The sequence below is a fragment of the Lepisosteus oculatus genome, chromosome 11, assembly GCF_040954835.1.
Source record: "Lepisosteus oculatus isolate fLepOcu1 chromosome 11, fLepOcu1.hap2, whole genome shotgun sequence".
Classification (NCBI taxonomy): domain Eukaryota; kingdom Metazoa; phylum Chordata; class Actinopteri; order Semionotiformes; family Lepisosteidae; genus Lepisosteus; species Lepisosteus oculatus.
Genome location: NC_090706.1, coordinates 11,803,190 through 11,820,311, shown reverse-complemented (window position 1 = coordinate 11,820,311; position 17,122 = coordinate 11,803,190). Strand labels below are relative to the sequence as shown.

The following is a 17,122-nucleotide window of genomic DNA, read 5'->3' as shown; positions in this document are numbered from 1 at the left end:
TTTTGCTTTCAATGACAATCATGATATCTAGCAAATGGTAAGTTGTTTGCATTAATGGTTTGATTGAAGACCCATTATTCTGTATTTGAATTTTCTGACAACATCTCAAGCAAAAACCTCCTGAGAGTAAAATGCAAGGAATGTCCCCCTTTTGTAGTAAAACATACAATTGTGGCATGACAGAAATTGAGTCTCAGTATTTGCAGTCATTTCCTGTGAATGACATAGCCTGTAAAATGACTAACACGTTCCACTATTTAAAAGAGGCAAAGCATATTAACCTTTTGTTATGGAATTAACATTTATATTATTTCTGGGATTTATACCACACTATTCTGACAGAATATCTGATTTCCTACGTGTCCTTTAATAAGAGCAATGCTTTTAAGACGTACTGGTTATAACCCATCCACTGCTGGTTATCTGGTTATCTAAAGTCTTTAGAAAGGATCTCGGAAATCAAGAATCGCCGCTGGGGTTCAGAGAACAGCTAGTGATTGAGGTTTATCTCATTCCCTGGAGGGTTTTTCTGCTTGATTCAGTAAACAAAAACCTTGCCTTGGCGCATGATTTTCAAACAAATATGCAATCCCACCTTAGCCAAGTGACAGGAGGAGTCTTAACAACCACATTAAATAGGTACTTGTGTGTTGATTAAGGTCGGAAATGTCGCGCAGTGTACTGTTTTTCTAAAGGTCTGCATTAGAAACTCGAGGCTTCCGGACACCAACAGATCTCTTGTCTAGGCAGCCCCCACCCCCTAATCCAACCCATCGCACCCACTCGATCCCTGTTGGAGCTTGTGATTGTGGGCACCCCGGCGATTACTCATACGATACTGTTCCGAATGATACACGTTGAAACATGTATAAACGGACTGACGGTGTTCAGGAAATGAAAAATGATGGTCTGTGCAATAAAAAAATGCTTAAAACGGGTCGTGAAGGTGCGGTGACTTTTCTCCGTTAATGGTAGATACTTTACTGGATAGCGCCCGTCTTTTCAGTTCGCGTTTTAATGTATGTAGAGCCAAGTCAATTTGAAGCTGTTCCCTTTTTTTAATTCATGTAGCCCAACAACCAAATAAAATGCTTATAAAAGCATGTTTCACACTTGGACTTGTCGCCAAAATTGGTTTTTGATAGTGACGGTTCGATGTGCTGATCTACAGCCGGGCTCAGATGCGCTCTATAATTACCAGTGGTTGATAGTTTAGGTTTTAATTTTACTTTTAATTCAACAGGTAACAGAACTCTTCTCATCATTCTTTGCGCTCCGGACTGTTGTATTCGTGTCTTTTTCAGTGGTTTGTGATCCACTGATCAAAGCAGACATGCAATAACCTCTTACTTTGTCGCCATACTGAATTATTTTTTAGAAATTCCTCGTTAAAAACAACAAAAGAGAATAACAACAAGCCCAATAAACGATACCAAGCACACTACAGGCGCTCAACCTAGAAAAACGTCAATTTTAAAATCACTACCTTCCTACGTACGATAAGCACAGAAAACATACCAAGTATTTTAAATAAATGACTTTTTTCCGTGCGAATTTTCAGTGTAGTCATTTATTTAGTAATTTTGGAAACTACCTCGCTTTTGAGTATTTTTTTCACGAATGACAGACTTTTTAGATTTATTGTAAGGGTAGCTTAATGTTTAAAATATCACTGGCAGATTCAATTAAACTTTCCCGAGTCTTTGTAATGAACGGTTTTTAAAAACATTCCCCTTGAATTCAAGCCAAGCTTCAAACCTTCATGGCAACTCTGTAGCAACAGGCGTCCTGCGCCTCTCAAGGCCGTCTCTGATTGGCCCGCTGCTTCGGTGCTGCTCGACCATTGGTCGACAGAAAGGCACAGCGAACTACTTGACGCTAGTCGGGGTCCATTTTGTGTCAAACACACAGAAGAGGGAGAAGGAGAAACTGATGGTTGTGTGACGTTATTCTGCGCTCAAAATAGTCGTGTTCACGATTTAACATCTGCGCCCCATCTAAGACATTGCTTATCTGCACAAACCACCGTCTGTGGGGGGCAGTTATAAACACCAAGAGACAAGAAGTCGGTAAGAGATTTCAGTGTCTTTGTGGGGCTTTTCGTCCGACAGATTGTTGTTGTCGTCAATGAGTACGGGCGCCATGTTGAGGAAAGAGCCGAGCTCTTTGTTTTGGTTCGATGCCACATAACCGTGACCTATTTTCTTACTTCTGAGCTTTTGTTTGTCTTTTAAAGGAAAACATAGCGTTCGTTGACTGAAGGAGTGGGGGGCATTGTAGACAGATCGAGGTTTAGATATTTTTTTAAAAGTAGACGTCATTATTTTTGACGAGTGTTTTTTTTTTATTACGCTTGCCATCAGCTAGCTTAGTCTGTAGTCGATGGGGTTTTTGTTTTGAAAAACTTTTTTAAATAAACGGATTTAAAAAAAAATCCCCAGAGCTCTTCTTCGGTGTATAGAAACAAAAGGAGACTGGGGAGTTTTGTGTCCTGTCGGTTGTGATCCGGAGTGAAACCTGTTTCTGCAGATACCTGGCTTCTGGGACAGCCGTGGGCCGGGAGGATTGATGTTCGGCTCGGCTTCTCGGTACAGCCCCGATTTCCGGCACATGAAAACGCCAAACCTCGCAGGACTGACGCCATCAGAGAGAAGTGGATTACGACCAACTTCGAGGACCTGGAGCCCCGTCGGAGAGGAGAAGTTAAGGGGAAAGGAATCCAACAGGTTGTGCTTCTCGACGGCTAAGAGGTGAGAAGCCCCAGCCGAGATGCGGGCGGGCGGTGGGGGCTGTTGACGAACGAACACTTTCGATGATCACCTGGCTAACATATCTGCAACAGAGTTGGGAATTGTAGGACAACCTCGGGGTTGCAGTAATGTTTTAGTAAAAGTTTGGGGGAAAAAAACCGACCAAAATGACAAGAACCTCTGCATGCAGTCGGGAGATGCAGTTTGAAGGATGATTAGAAAAATGGATGGACCATTTTGTCCAGTACTCTGGCAGGGTAGCTACAGCCTGTCCTGGCAAGCAATGTCGGATGACAAGTTGCAACCCGGATGGGATGTTAATCCACCGCAGGGCAGTCAGACACAAATGAACACTCACGCCAGTTTTCCCAGAAACCAGTTAACCTACCAGTATGTCTTTGGAATGGGGTATGAAACCCATGTGAACATGATGAGAGCAAACAGCTAGTACCTCAGAAGCTAACCATGCTGAGTGGGCTGGCATTGTTCAAAAGCAGTGTTTCAGACATTTGTAGGTAGAATCTGAACAGCACTGAGGCTCATGGGACAGGAGGGCTGCATTGTGCGCATGATCAGAGCCTCTTCCCCTGGTGCTCCAAGCTGCTGACGGGGCCCTCTTTGTTTTTCCCCCACAGGTGACATCTGGAATCAGAGAACGATGGGTGGCGGTGAGAGATACAACATTCCAGTTCCCCACCTTGAACGGGGCATGCTGATGAAGAACCAGCAGCTGATCGTCAGCAAACAGCGAAACAAGGATCAGAACGCAGCGGCCGCAAGGGCGGGTCACGCCAAGAGGGGGGAGAGGGGCCAGAGCGGCTCCCCCCGGGCTCCAGACGCGCGGCAGGCCGCGCAGATGGACAGGAACACTGTGGGCTTTGCCTCTTGCAACCAGAACTGGGATGCTGCCATGTCCCAGTTCAACACCCTGCTGAAGTCCCAGTGTAGCCAGAATTATGCCGGCGCAAAGTTCAGCGAGCCACCGTCACCAAGTGTTCTTCCAAAACCGCCCAGCCACTGGGTGTCTGTTCCCTTGGCGCCTTTTGATCACAGAGAAATTATGACCTTCCAGCTTAAAAGTCTTCTCAAGGTTCAGGCCTGAGGAGCAGATGTTTAATTGAAATGAGGATGTTTCCACTGTGTTTTCCTGCCTGTAAGTTTAAAGTGCTTTTTTTACCATGTTTTGCTGGGTGTGAAGGGTTGTAGAGCACATTATAACTGCAGGCATGTGTACAATAACAGCAGCACCACTTTACTGGCAGGTTAACAATGTGGAAAGGTCAGTTTGGATGCTCAACTGGACTTGTTACGTTTTTGCTGTAGTTTTTTATTTTTATTTTCTCCAATTGGCTACACTTGACAGGGAGCAGGGTCAGCTTCCGAACCAATACCTTTGAAGTTTGACCGCCATTTGTTTACGCTGGTGTTTTCCAACACCTTTTTGAAGCAAATGTCTAGAGCAAAAACCTAGCAGGTCTGTCCTTTTGATTTGTACAGGGCTCAAAATTAATCAGTTTTTCTTTGCTAACAGGAGCCACTTGATGATCTTCTGTATGGTGCAGAGAACCTACAGATTGTAGAAGAATTTGCTGTAATATGCACAAATTACACTTTAAAGCTCTTAAACTGACGTCTTTAACTAGCCTTGCTCTAGTTTGAGGACTGTGTAACGCAATTCTTGTACTTTTAATGCGCTGTGCGCACTGCACTATAGGAGTTGTGTATAAATACAGGTCTGTAAGCTTCTTGCAATAGAATATTTAGGTCTTTACATTGTTTATGCATTAGTCAGCTTGTTTACCAAAGCAAAGGTTTTGTCCCTGTAAGATTGTTTAAAGTGCCATATTAACTGGATCAGATCTGACTTTATGGTTATAGTCATTTACTGCATTGAAGCGTACTATGCTTTTTACTTTGTCTTAAATAGACAGCAGTATGAGGACACTGTATTACTGAAATTAAGCAAATGAGTGTCAACCCATTTGATTACAGGATCTTGCTTGCTTTCACTTTTTTGACCCCCTTTGTTTGCAGGATCTTGTTTGCTCTCCTTTTTTGTGAAGAAGGAATGCCTGACGTGGTACAGAGGACTTAAGGCGTTGGGTGTGTTAATACAGCACTTCTCGTTTACATGAAAAGGTCTCAAGGTGGCTTGCCAGTGTACTGATTTTTTTCACTGCCTTGGACTTACTGTACTACTTGCACTTGTATGACATTGTGTACATAGGCTGATAGGGCATATGGCCCCTCGACAGTTGCATAGTTTCTCATACTGTACACTTCTGATAACTTTTTTTAATTTTGAGCCTTGTAATCCCATTCGTTCGAAGATGGCTTTTCTGTGCAAGATGGTAGCTATTATGGCTGTAAAAATGTAAGCCTGATTTGAAAGAGCCATGTAAATAATGACATGTAAAACTTGTAGCATATATTTTGCAGGAGTTTTTACCTGCTGGATAAAGTATTTTTAGTAAGAACACTGAATGTAAAAGTCATGCAATGGACATGACTTGTTAAATGCAGAAGCTATTTTGTTAAGAAAAAAAGAAAAAAATGTAATGAGCACACGTGTCTGCCCCGTTTGGTGTCACCAATGATCTTGCACATAATGTTTTTAGTTTTTGAAATGTTTTGTGTTGCGTTCAGTACTAAAAAATGCTTTTATTTAAGTACATTTTTAATGAAAATGAGTTTAGAACATTTTTGCATGTATGAAGTAATTAAGGAAACCCTATTTCCAGTCCTTGAAATTCTATTGCATTGTGTTTTCATATAGCCAACATCTTAAACTGATTAGGGAATCGGTTCTGCTGTGGGGTGGGTGGGAAGGGTTGTGAAATGTGAAATGGGTGATGATTTAATGCAGGGCTTTTCATTCCTGGTTTCTGGGTGACTTATGGTATTGTAACTGACCTCTTTCTAGCTTACTCTGTCACTGGATCCAGGTTCTTTCAAAAGAATGTTAGTAACTGGAAATCAACAACAATTTAAAGTGCTTCAAACAAACAACTGTGCTCCCAGAACCCAGATTGACTTCCCTGACAAACAGTTACAGTACCTCTGTTCCGTTGCTGAATTATGTCACGGTACTTATTCAAGTCAGGTGTGTTTAAGACCTGTGTAGGAATGTGCTACTTGACTACCTCTTCACCAGTGTCTCTTTGAATAGGCAACTGCCAAAGTTAACTGTTTGGTTACCAGCATTACTCCTTGCTTGTGGTGAAAACTAGTTGCATGGAGGCCTGTTGCACTTATCTCTGCTTTTGTTCTCAGGGCCTCCATGGTACAGTGTTTTCATCTTAAATTCACTTTGTGGTTGCTAAGGGCAGATTAACATTGTAGAATAGTGTTGTTGAAGTTGTTCTTAATATTCATGTTTTAATTTGATCGGTCTGTACATGCAAAAATCTTCTAAAGCTCATCTGAAGCGCACATGTTAAAAGTTCCAGGATGAATTAATTGGCTGCTAATTAATTTCCCTTCTGTTCATTCCCGCATCGGTAAAAAGTTGGACCCAAGAAACAAATCAGTCTTTAAAATTGTAAACCTTAAGATATTGCACTATTAATGAATTTGGCCGCTAAAATAAAATTTCCTTTCCTTGTCCCCCCAACATTTGTCTGGTTTTTATTTATTTGGGTAAATGACAGTTTAATACTGTAATTCAGGCTCTGGTGTGTTTTTTCACAATTGTACATGAAGGCTGTAGGATTTAAATCAACTGTCAGAACGAGTTTTCAAGTATGTAGGAGTGAACCAGTCTCCAGAGATCACACGAACGATAAGAAACTTAACTTGTCACACTGCACTACACCTTTTCAAGAACCACACTGTATTTGCTCCTAAACTATATAGTCCTATGTTATCTACTCTTGCCCAAGTATCAAACGGCATTAATAAAAGAATTTGGTTGGAAGTTCTTTTGGGGTTGGCATTGCTGCCTCACAGCACTAGGGCCCTGGTCTTGAATCAAATTGTCTACTATTCTCCTTTTTTGGCACTACTACGGTCTTCATCTTCAACCCTGGTTGACCTGCATTTGGCAATATAATTATTTTTCCCTGCAAGCATAATAAAAATCCTGATTTGTTTACTGTACAGCAAGAGCAAAGGGTGGCATGGTGGTGCAGTGGTTAGCATTGTGGCCTTGGTGGGCTGAGGCCCTGGGGTTAATTCTGGACCTGGGGTACTCTGCATAGAGTATATGTGTCTGTGTGTGTGTTCTACCACCCTCAATTTGATGACGTTGGAAAATGGATAAATTGTGTGGGTAAAAAAAAAATATATAGTGCAGACAACTGAAACCTTCACTAGAGGTCCTGCTATCTTTGTTTTGAGTAGTAGAAAAACATGACTGTCACAGTATGATATCTGATTTTGTCTCTCACAACACTATAATTTAATTGACCCTGTACAATTTTGCAACATTGATTACTTTGATACAAATTTGCTTAACATTGCAGATTTTCAATAGCAGAGCTCTAATTAACACTGTTGAGGAAAACTTCTCATCACCTATAAAGGTTTCCAATAATTTCAAACTTACAGTACAGAAAAAGGGTGGTCAAACTTAAGAATTTCCAGCAGCATAGAGAAACATGGATCTTTCAAAACCAGCTCAGTATTTTAACCGTTTTCCCCTTACTGCTCTGAGATGTAAATTGCTTTTGTCCCATAGTACTACACTTTCCCTAATATTACTAGTGGCATGTTGACTAATTTGCCATTCCTTACTTTTAACATTTGTTTTCATGTGATTTGTTGGTAATATTAAAGCTGCAAAAACAACAAAAAACAACATTTAATAGAATTGCCTACAACTGTAACTAGTTATGAATTAAAAAAAACCTTTTGAGACTGAAGGCACATATCCCTAAATGTTTCTGCAATTACTAATTGTGAAGAAAAAACAACAGTATGGCACATCTGCAAATGCTGAAATTGATGCTGATGAAATTTTGTGTAAGGTGACACCCTTATAAGCATTCAAAATATTAATCCAAAAGAAATTTTAAGATGGAGGTTTCTGCCAGCAATTCTTCCAGAAGGTTAGGCATTTATATCAATGTTTTAGATTATATCATTTTATATCACGTGATACGAGTTAAAAACTAAAGTCCATAAGATAGAAACAAAAAACCCTGGATTACACTGTTGTAATGCTTGATTAAATATTTGAGAGAAATTTGAGCTTCAAAGTCTTAAACAGATTTAACACTGATCCATTATAATTTGATAAATCCTGTACAAATTTCCTATACAACTAATGTTACCTTACTGCCAAAGAAAAATGTCCACATTCCTTTTCAGTACTGAAATTTCATGCCACTTCCTTTCTGCATTCGTGAAGAATAGTGAATACAAGGCATACATGCAGCAAATTGTCAAGCAAAACTTTTATTGTATGTTGATAATATAAAATGTTAAGAGTTACAGAAGTCAGCTCTAGACCGTTATAGGGCAGTACTGTATATACAAACCATCAAGGAAGCAGCTAGTTTTTTCAATGTAACTCTAACATTGACTTCGCCCGCACCCCTCAAAAGAAACATACAGGCTGTGACTCCTTGTATATAAGGAAAACACCATGTACACAGTCTGTAGAATACAAAAGAAGTGTCTACATCTATTTGAGATATAATTTAAAGCCTGTAGGAAGAAATTGTAAAGACAAATCTTGACTGGCTGTAAAAGAAGTTATTGCATAAATCATTTCCCATTATATCTATGCACTCTAAAAAGGTTTCAAAACCAAAAGCTGGCTGTCTACATAAAAACACAAAATTACATATTTAACTGTGATGCACTTGTTCTTAAAAGACAAAACGTAGGCTCTGCTTCCCTTCATTGGCGAAAACAATCAGCCATCACTTTTACTGCTGTAGCCATAAATTAGAAGCTCATATTTTTAAAACCCCGTTTCCGTTTTCATTGGTTACTGATAAACCAATGTGTCACAAACCTGGGAAGATGTCCAAATGTCAGCACATGAAAACACGACTAGAACACTGCAAATCTGTGACCCAGCAAAACTAAAAACACAGGTATAAAGAAAAAATCTAAATTATTGAAACTGCAACTCCATCTCCCTTTTGCCTATGGGGTAGCCAAAATTAAGCACAGCCAACAAGATTTTCTCTACAGGTTTCCAATAATTCCTTTACAGAGTTTGGGTCACTGTAACAGGTACAATGAAGAGAATACTTGTCACAACAGCAGTTCTGCAGTAGCATTATAATGAAATAAAATCCCATTTTTCACTGGAAGACCATGGTTTTGTTTAAATTGAGCAAACTGACCAGAAGGCAAGCAGTTCCTTAGAGAGCTACTCAGTTCACAGGTGAAATATGGGGGGCTGAGATCACTACTCTTCCTGTGCATGCCGTACCCAGAATATGCCTTCTCTAGGCCCCATTGTTAATCATAAACTGCACTCCAGAAAACACTATAGCAAACAGAACAGAATATTAGGGCTAACAGGGAATGGGAGATATATAGTTTGACAATATAGCACTGAGCAGCCCTTTAAGTGTTGACAACAGATCACACAGCTGTAAAACACTTTTCATTAAACAAGGAAAATCCTACAGGCCTCTAAGAATAGTCAAAGATGTGGTGATAAATACAAACACATGAATATAATTTACATTTGCACACAAGAAACCAAACATCATAGAGGTTAGAGTAAAAGTGGGCTACCATCAATAGTATCATGAATAGAAAAGGGATAATAGTACAAATACGCTCTCTAGTCCCAACTTTGACTCTATCCTTTACACACCAGTTTGTTCCAGAAACAATGCTCACTTTAATACTTCAATTTATACGCTTGCGTTACAGCAACAGGTTCTCATCTTTACCATTTCTGTGGTCTTTATAAAACTGAAAGCTGAAACACAAAAGCAATACAACAGACCACAATTCAACTATATATATATAAAAAGAATACTGTAGCTTGTCTTCTACAGAGGCTGAACCAATGTTTATTTGAAAGATGTTTTTTTTTTGTCGATACTCAGTGTCACATGAAGTAAAAAACAAAATGTAAGCAAACGAGCAGGACATCCGTCTAATGGCCGCCAGATTTCCGACCCGCCCATGACCGTGATCTGGACCGTGATCTCGACAGAGATCTGGAGCGTGACCTCGATGGAGATCTCAGTCCGGAATCCTTCTGAGACTCGGACCTGGACCGCGAGTTTGAGGCGGGATGGAAATCTTCCCCTGCTGGGGTCAGGGACTTGGATCTGGACCTTGACTTGACCTTGGTCTCCTTCTTAGTTTTTGATCTTGACCTGGAATGAGATTGAGATCTAGATTTTGACCTGCTGCATGAGTGATTGTGCCGTCTGTACCTGGGGGAAATAAACACTTTGCAATTTAATGACAACCGTTTCTCTCGAGTTTAAATGCCCTCTGTGTCCATCTTTGACACAAATCCATAGAGATGAGACATCCCCAGCTTATGTTAAAACCGCAGAACAAAAAGGTTACTTTTTTCTAACTTAAAACCTCTCTCTGGTAACACAGTAAACATCAAGAACTAAAAACAAAAAAAGAGAGAACTTGTGTGGATTCAAAAGCCAGACCCACCTGTCATTTTCTTGACTTTTGCTTCGTCTGTGTTTCCCATGAGATCGTCCACGGGAGCTGGAGGGAAAAGTGCCGTCTTTTAAATAACTATTGTAACAGTAAAGCAACATCTTTAAACTATAATTTGTCTTGTAAAAAGCAAGACAGGAACATCTTCCCGTGTTCACTTACATAGAGTGCAGATGAAGTACAACTGCCCCACTGTTTTCAGTAAGTGTAATTTGTTAGGATGATCCACTGTAATTTTTATTTTTGACAATTTATTAGAGCTGGATCAATACGATATTAAATATAAATATTAAAGAGGAACTGCAGTCCCAATTTCTCAGACTGGTTATTAAATCTAATTAATTTAACTGCCAGTATTTAACAAATTGTTCAAATTCCAAATTAAGCACAAAATTGTGAACTTTGTGAAGGTTGTCTTAAACCCATGGTCTCCATGGGCGAATTGCAATGAGGCAGTTCTTCTTACTTGCTAGTCACTGTAATGACCAACGTAATGTGATGTACAAGCAAATAAGTACAGGTTGTGCACCAGACATTTCACCACAGGAATGTTCCGATGTAATCTGCATGTAGAGTTAACAAGTAAGTTGTATTTGCCAGAGTCTAGAGCAATACGTCTATTGGATTAAAAGAGATGTATTCACAAGCTTGCTTGTTTACACTGTAAGAGGACCGCTTCATGTCAAAGGAAGTTTGAAGAATCGCAGAATACTACACATACCTAGAAATTGTCTATTTTCCACTTTGTCTAAATTGGAGGTTTTACAAGTTACCAAATACATTTAACTTTCATTGTGGTTTGAAATGCCGATACTTTCCAACCCCTAAATATAAAAATAAGAGTTGCAGTTCCCCTTTCCATACATCAATTCATTAAATCACTTGAAAAACAATATTTAATAATGAAGAGTGTTGGAGGGAACAAATTTCAACCTTGATCCCGGAAATGAGTTTAACCACCTGTGTTTAACAGCAATTACAGTACTGCCTTAAAATACAAGATTACAAGACTGACTTCTGGCACTAGTGATGTATGTTTTCTTACCTATTTGTTCCTGCACCAGCAGTATCCAAAAAGACAAAAAATAATTCTAAAACTGTAACTAAAATAATAGAAAATGCCACTGGGTATTTGGAAACTTTTCACAAAGAATCCAAACTCGTAGGCGTCATGTACGAAACATTGTCGAATTCTGGTGAATTAAGGGCGATCCAGCCCATCGATGAAAACCTACTGCAGTAAGAACACTGACCCAAGAAAGAAGGAAATGACCAAATTATCGCAACATGTTATTCTTTCCATTTTTGATTCCCCCCCCCCAATGTCTTCCAAATATCTTGTAACATACGACATTTAGATATAATATTTAGTGGGGAATATAATTTAACACTACCATCACAGAGAAATATTAAGCTTATGAGTTTGTCAAAGTGTCCATATGCTTTTGTAATAAACATTTACCATATCCATTAATTACACCTGATAGGCAGAGATGCATCAATGGTTTAAAAACAACCTTTAGTCCAGACCTACTATTTCTAACCCCAAATTAAGTAAAATCACTTGGATGGGAACTTAAAGTGTAGTCAGAGCTATAAAAGGCAAATAATTATGAATCAGACAACTCTGGTTTAATTGTGCATTGTTTAATGTGTACTGTTAAATTCCTCTTATGTTTTTGGTTTGATTTATAATCACTTAAATTCTCCTTCCTCCTAATATTTATAATTTATTCATACAATGAAATAATTGCACATCGTCATCTTGTGCACAATCTCTTTCATTCTGTAGAAAATTAGTGCTGATTTTAATCGTATTTTTCTACTAAAGCAACAAACCAAATAGTTACCAAGTTGAGAAAAGTAATGCAACACTTGAACATCTACAGCAGTGATTAACCTTGTTCCTGGAGAGCCCCAATCTGGTTACTCTTTCAGGTCACCCTGTGTCACCTTTTTCTTTCCTAAGACTCGGAAAATATAGGTGTTTTAGTCAATTACAACAGTAATCTGTTCAGTTAAGGGCAGTCTGGAGCTCGAAGGGCTGCCAGAGCTTTACAGTTGTGTCCTACATGATCTTCAAATATATACTATTTAATTGCTTGTGTAACTGATCAGTTAAAGGTCTTTACGAAACTGTTGATTTAATATCTACAGTTTTTAATACAAAAACAGCTGGATTTGGGCTCTTCAGGACCAGAACTGGAGTCTCCTGATTGAGGCAGGACTGAAGACGGAAGAGAGAAACCAGCTATATACATGATCATCTTCCATCTGCATGGAGGAAAACATTCTTACTCTCTGGGGCTTTCGGACCTCCTCGGCCTCCTCTCATACGAGTGGCTTCTGGACCGTCTCCTTTCATAACTCCTGCTCCGAGACCTTCGGCGCCTGGCGTCTCGATCGTAATCATCATAGCGGGAGAAACTCCGCGGGGACCTTCTCTCTTTCATCTTCATCTGATTGGGAGCTGTTGAAGAAGGGGTCATGAGAGTGCCATTTAAACATTCACTTCTTTCTGGATTCACTTCTTTGGAAAATTACAGCCCCTGTAACTTGTATACTGCACTGCTTATTCCCTGGGAATCCTCCTACAGTATACAAGGAATACTTGCAAAAATAATCCACAATAAACAAAACACTAGCGGACGCTCTGGAGTGGCTCAAGCAGTAAGACTACATGCTCAGACAGCAAGAAGAGCCCTCTTGTCCTGAAGTTGGCAGAGGTGGTGATGCTACCAGGGTTGTGCTGACATTAGTCAGGCAGGGATCTCTCAGCTTTCCAGCCGAGTCGGACAACACCTGGGACTTCTGTGATGCCTGCAACACCTACAGGGATATCAGTGAGGGATGCACTGCTCCTCTGATCAGTGCTTTCTCTCCTATCGGGAGATGTGGAACTTTCCCCAGAGATAAATGTCCCTGCTGGCATTATTTATAGGTATAAGTATTATTTGAGCATGCCTCTAATTGAAATTTCTACCGGGCAGTCAGGGAGTTGCAGCCAAATCAAAGTCATATTCAATTGGTGATTCAAAATTTGTTAACAAAAACTGGAAATTTCCATATATAAAAGCATGGTCACATAAAATGGTTGTCTTACTTTTTCGGTCTCCCTGGGCAAACTGGATCTCAATTTGACGGCCACACACCCACTTCCTGTCCAGGTTGTGAAGGGCATCCTCTGCATCACGGACATCTTCAAACATGCTGAGCTGTTAAGGCTTTTCTGTTTATATTTTTGGCACTCTTGAGGGGAGAAAACACTACTGTTGCGCACGCACACACGACTGCACACTTAGCATTGAGAATCTTATTGCAGTTACTTATTACAGCAGTTCTCACAATTAATTGACTTCTACAATTAAAAACAAGACAAACATGCTGTTCTTCTGGAGATTAAAGAAAAGGCAAACAAGATTCATAAACATTTTTGTAAATTTAAGGTAACTCCATTACTGTTCAATTCAGGCAAAATACAGTAGATTAAAAGTAAACAACAAACTATAAACTTTTGTGAGTTTACGATTTTAAAAGAATATGTTCCATGGTTTTACAATTAAGTCATAAATGTCAATAATTAAATGAAACAGGTATTTTTGGTAGGATACAAAAGTTAAGTTTGTTACCTTAAACATGCTTGACTTTCACCTTCATCTTGACCTTTAACTCTTTAAACGCTTTCCAGAAGAACTTGGTTTCCTGCTTGGCTTTGCCCAATAATCTTTTTTTCTCTTTTGCAGACAAATCGAAGCCTTGATGCCCATTTTGGTCCCTTTTCCTCTTTGTCTCTTCAAGCTTTAAATTCTCTTTATTTTCAACCTTTCCCTTTCTCTTTTTCTTGAGGCCTGATCCTTAAGCGGTCTTTGGCTTGTCTTAATTCTTGGAATCTACTCTAAATGGTTCTCTCCTACTTTCTCTGTGGGGTCTCCAGTACTGTATGGCTTTATATAGTCTGGGGCAACAACAGAAGAAATTTAAGTTAGGAGAGAAAACTTATTTTCTTCTTGTGAATCCCTAAATACAAGAACAGCTACAATCATTCAAATGAATTTTCAGACGCCCCCACCCCCCAGACAAACCAATTACTGCCAACTTAAGCAGTGCAAGACTTTAAAAATAAATTACCCAGTCCCATCCCTGTAGTGGAACAGTTTAGTATTTATAAGTCGGGGACCTGCTCACATTTCACTGGAGCACAGAACCCAACGACCAACAAGGCCCCACAGTCTCCAAGCCAGTCACAAAAGTTTGTGGAAAAAAAACTGGCAGCAAACTCTGGCAGCTTCCAGTGCGGGCCGCCATCGACAGATGTTTTTACAAGCTCTGGTGACAGATGGATGGATGGATGTGGGTCTCCGTTTTTGCCTTTACATGGCGCAGGCAGCAGCTTCAGTGCAGCCCCTTTCAGGGATGGTTCAGGCTCCCATTACAGACCAGTCAGATCCATTTCAGGATTCCCGCGTAGCAGCTCGCGGAACAAATTGCACTCGCACGCGATGTGAACGCGACATTTGTATATGCAAAGCGGCTCAAAATAACTTTACAAACTTTGCACATCCAACACTTAATTTTGTGTTTCCGGACAAGACTTTGGAGCTTGTAAAAACAATCTGATGGCTCAAACTGCCCAGCAAAAGAAGACCTACTTCCATCCCTATGTAAACATCAGTATCTCAAAATTCAGACTGATGCAGAGATTAAAAGATAAAACAGGAGATCCCTCACCACATCCAAAATTAGCCGAGCGTATTTAAGATTTCCATCCGCCTTTATAACATTGCAAACCACTAGAGTTCAGGCAGTGTCATCACTTTTGTGTTAACATTTGTGAAGAAAGGATATTGAATGTATGCAAATCCTCTGGATCGTCGAGTATAGAAGTCAACTGGAATGTAGACATCTACTATTGGCCCATAACGACCAAACTCACGACGTAAATCCTCAGGCCTAAAGTACCGTAAAATGACAGCAGCTTTACTTCACTGGATTGCACACTGCCTTATGACTGATACAGACTGACACCATTAGTGGAACAGGGGGTAATCATACCACAGATGAACGACAGGCGTGCAGAGGCAAGCCCAAGGATGATGATAGACCCGTGCAAAACGCCAATATCTTCATATGAGCGCCAGTTTATAAGGCCCACATTATTGGCCTTTTATGTCCTTTTTAATTGGGCAACGGAGCTGAGGAGCTGTAATTGAGTCACTGCATGATTCCAATTAGCGTATTAAAGCATTAATGCGGTTTTACAAGCCAACAAGTCTTAAAGGCACACGGCCTGAAAAGGCTTTGAAATGCTTTAATTGTTTATCATTTTTGGGAAGGGGAGGGCAGGGTTTGTTTAGTGTACTCCTCGAGCAAACAGTGCAGTAACTGCAATTCAGAAGAGGACGTGTGGTAGAGAACAGCTCGGCGCTCGGGGGGGCGATTTCATTTAAAAATCACACCGAGTCAAGTCGGGGTCAAACTCCGCCGGGTGCTCATCGATTTGAAAGACTGGCACCCCTCTGACAGACAGGGGGCTGCGTTACTGGAGCTCCACTGAGCACAAGTCACTCCGTCCCCTGTCGTGAGCCATCGCGCATTACAGCGTCTCCCCAACAGAGCCCTCGGCGAAACACGCTCGCATCTGCACCCTGCGCCCCTGAGAGCAAAGCACGCTGGCTGTTCCGGCCATTTTACAAGTGTTTCGAATCGCGATTAGTCACAATCCTGGAGTATTTTATACGCCTTAGCTGGAAATATAACTGCTGTGACGCTTGCTAACTACTTCAGCCCTACTTGACGATTTCGAGCTAACAACTGGGACTTTGCTAGTGCAAAAGAAGCAGATGTCGAATAAGAAGTCCGTATTTTCACATACGTGGGCATACAGTATCCGGAGCAAACCCACATCTTTCTGACGACCCTTTTAGGTACTCAAAGCATAAAGCCCAGCTCGGGTGCAGAGCAAAGCGTGAAACGCCGTGAAGCCGTAGGTCTGAAATGCGAGGCGATGGCAGTCATGTTTACCCCCTGCTCTCACGGCTGCCACGCAGGCAACTCGGCCGCGCACACAGAGCGCCGCCGAGCACGCCTCCGGGGCAGAAACACGGAGAACAATCCGCAGCGCTCGCTCCGTGTGCAATCCCAGCCCCACTAGAGCCCGTCTCGCCTTCCGCTTCGCCCCCAGCCCTCCCTCGAGGCCAGGCGCGAGGCCCGGTGCGAAAGGCCGGAGCTCGAGCTGCAAACAAACCCCCCAACCCCCCGTAACGGCCGCAGAGCTGCTTACCTGGATTCGTCGGAGATATTCCTGATAAAAAGAGACGTATTAGGAGGCCGCAAATATCTGGCCATGGCGAAAAGAATATATATGTATGTCTCTCACAACCGAACGTAGCTGTCGTGAAATGAAAACGCTGGCGCCGAAACAATCGCAGTTACGACTCCAGCGAGCGGAGGAAGGAGCTGCGCAGACGCAGTAAGCGGTGACCCGGACTGGAAATGGACGGCCGGCCACGTGAGCCCCCCCGCACTGCGCGCCGCTGCGCGTGCTTTCCCCGTGGACGAGCGCGCAGCCCGCGTCCCCGCTCCCGAGGGATCCCTTCTTCGTTATGAGCGTCGAAATTGAAATTGAAATATCTAAACACTGAAATAAGTCAAATACGCAGACTCCAGTCCAAGGAAGTGAACTCGCATGCTTCTCAAGAATTAACACAGAAACACAGCCCAGAGGGCTCGCTTGGAAACTAAGGGGAATGGATTGACTCAAAACAGGAGAC

At 41.3% G+C, this 17,122-nt stretch overlaps 2 protein-coding genes across 2 annotated transcripts; one reads left to right on the top strand and one right to left on the bottom strand.

The window, feature by feature from the left end:
* Window positions 1-1,890: 1,890 nt before the first annotated feature.
* Window positions 1,891-6,363, top strand: pnrc2 (proline-rich nuclear receptor coactivator 2). Its single transcript, XM_015349118.2, has 3 exons — window positions 1,891-2,069; window positions 2,530-2,750; window positions 3,386-6,363. Exon 3 carries the CDS (start codon window positions 3,409-3,411, stop codon window positions 3,850-3,852), a length of 444 nt encoding a protein of 147 aa, XP_015204604.1. The 5' UTR covers window positions 1,891-2,069; window positions 2,530-2,750; window positions 3,386-3,408; the 3' UTR covers window positions 3,853-6,363.
* Window positions 6,364-8,131: 1,768 nt separating this feature from the next.
* On the bottom strand, window positions 8,132-17,076 carry srsf10a (serine and arginine rich splicing factor 10a). The gene is made up of 6 exons (XM_015349116.2): window positions 16,633-17,076; window positions 15,198-15,302; window positions 13,456-13,559; window positions 12,651-12,822; window positions 10,344-10,400; window positions 8,132-10,045 (listed from the first exon to the last, which is right to left on the bottom strand). The coding sequence occupies exons 1-6, from the start codon at window positions 16,695-16,697 to the stop codon at window positions 9,820-9,822; spliced, it is 729 nt and encodes a 242-aa protein (XP_015204602.1). The 5' UTR covers window positions 16,698-17,076; the 3' UTR covers window positions 8,132-9,819.
* Between the last annotated feature and the right edge of the window lie 46 nt (window positions 17,077-17,122).

Bases quoted from the DNA above. Each gene is read 5' to 3' on its own strand.
- pnrc2 (XM_015349118.2), top strand. From the start codon at position 3,409: ATGGGTGGCGGTGAGAGATACAACATTCCAGTTCCCCACCTTGAACGG.
- srsf10a (XM_015349116.2), bottom strand. From the start codon at position 16,697: ATGGCCAGATATTTGCGGCCTCCTAATACGTCTCTTTTTATCAGGAAT. The intron at 15,303-16,632 runs GTAAGCAGCTCT...ACGGTACTTTAG, and splicing joins AATATCTCCGACGAATCCAG to GCCTGAGGATTTACGTCGTG. The intron at 12,823-13,455 runs GTAAGACAACCA...CTTCTTCAACAG, and splicing joins TGCCCAGGGAGACCGAAAAA to CTCCCAATCAGATGAAGATG.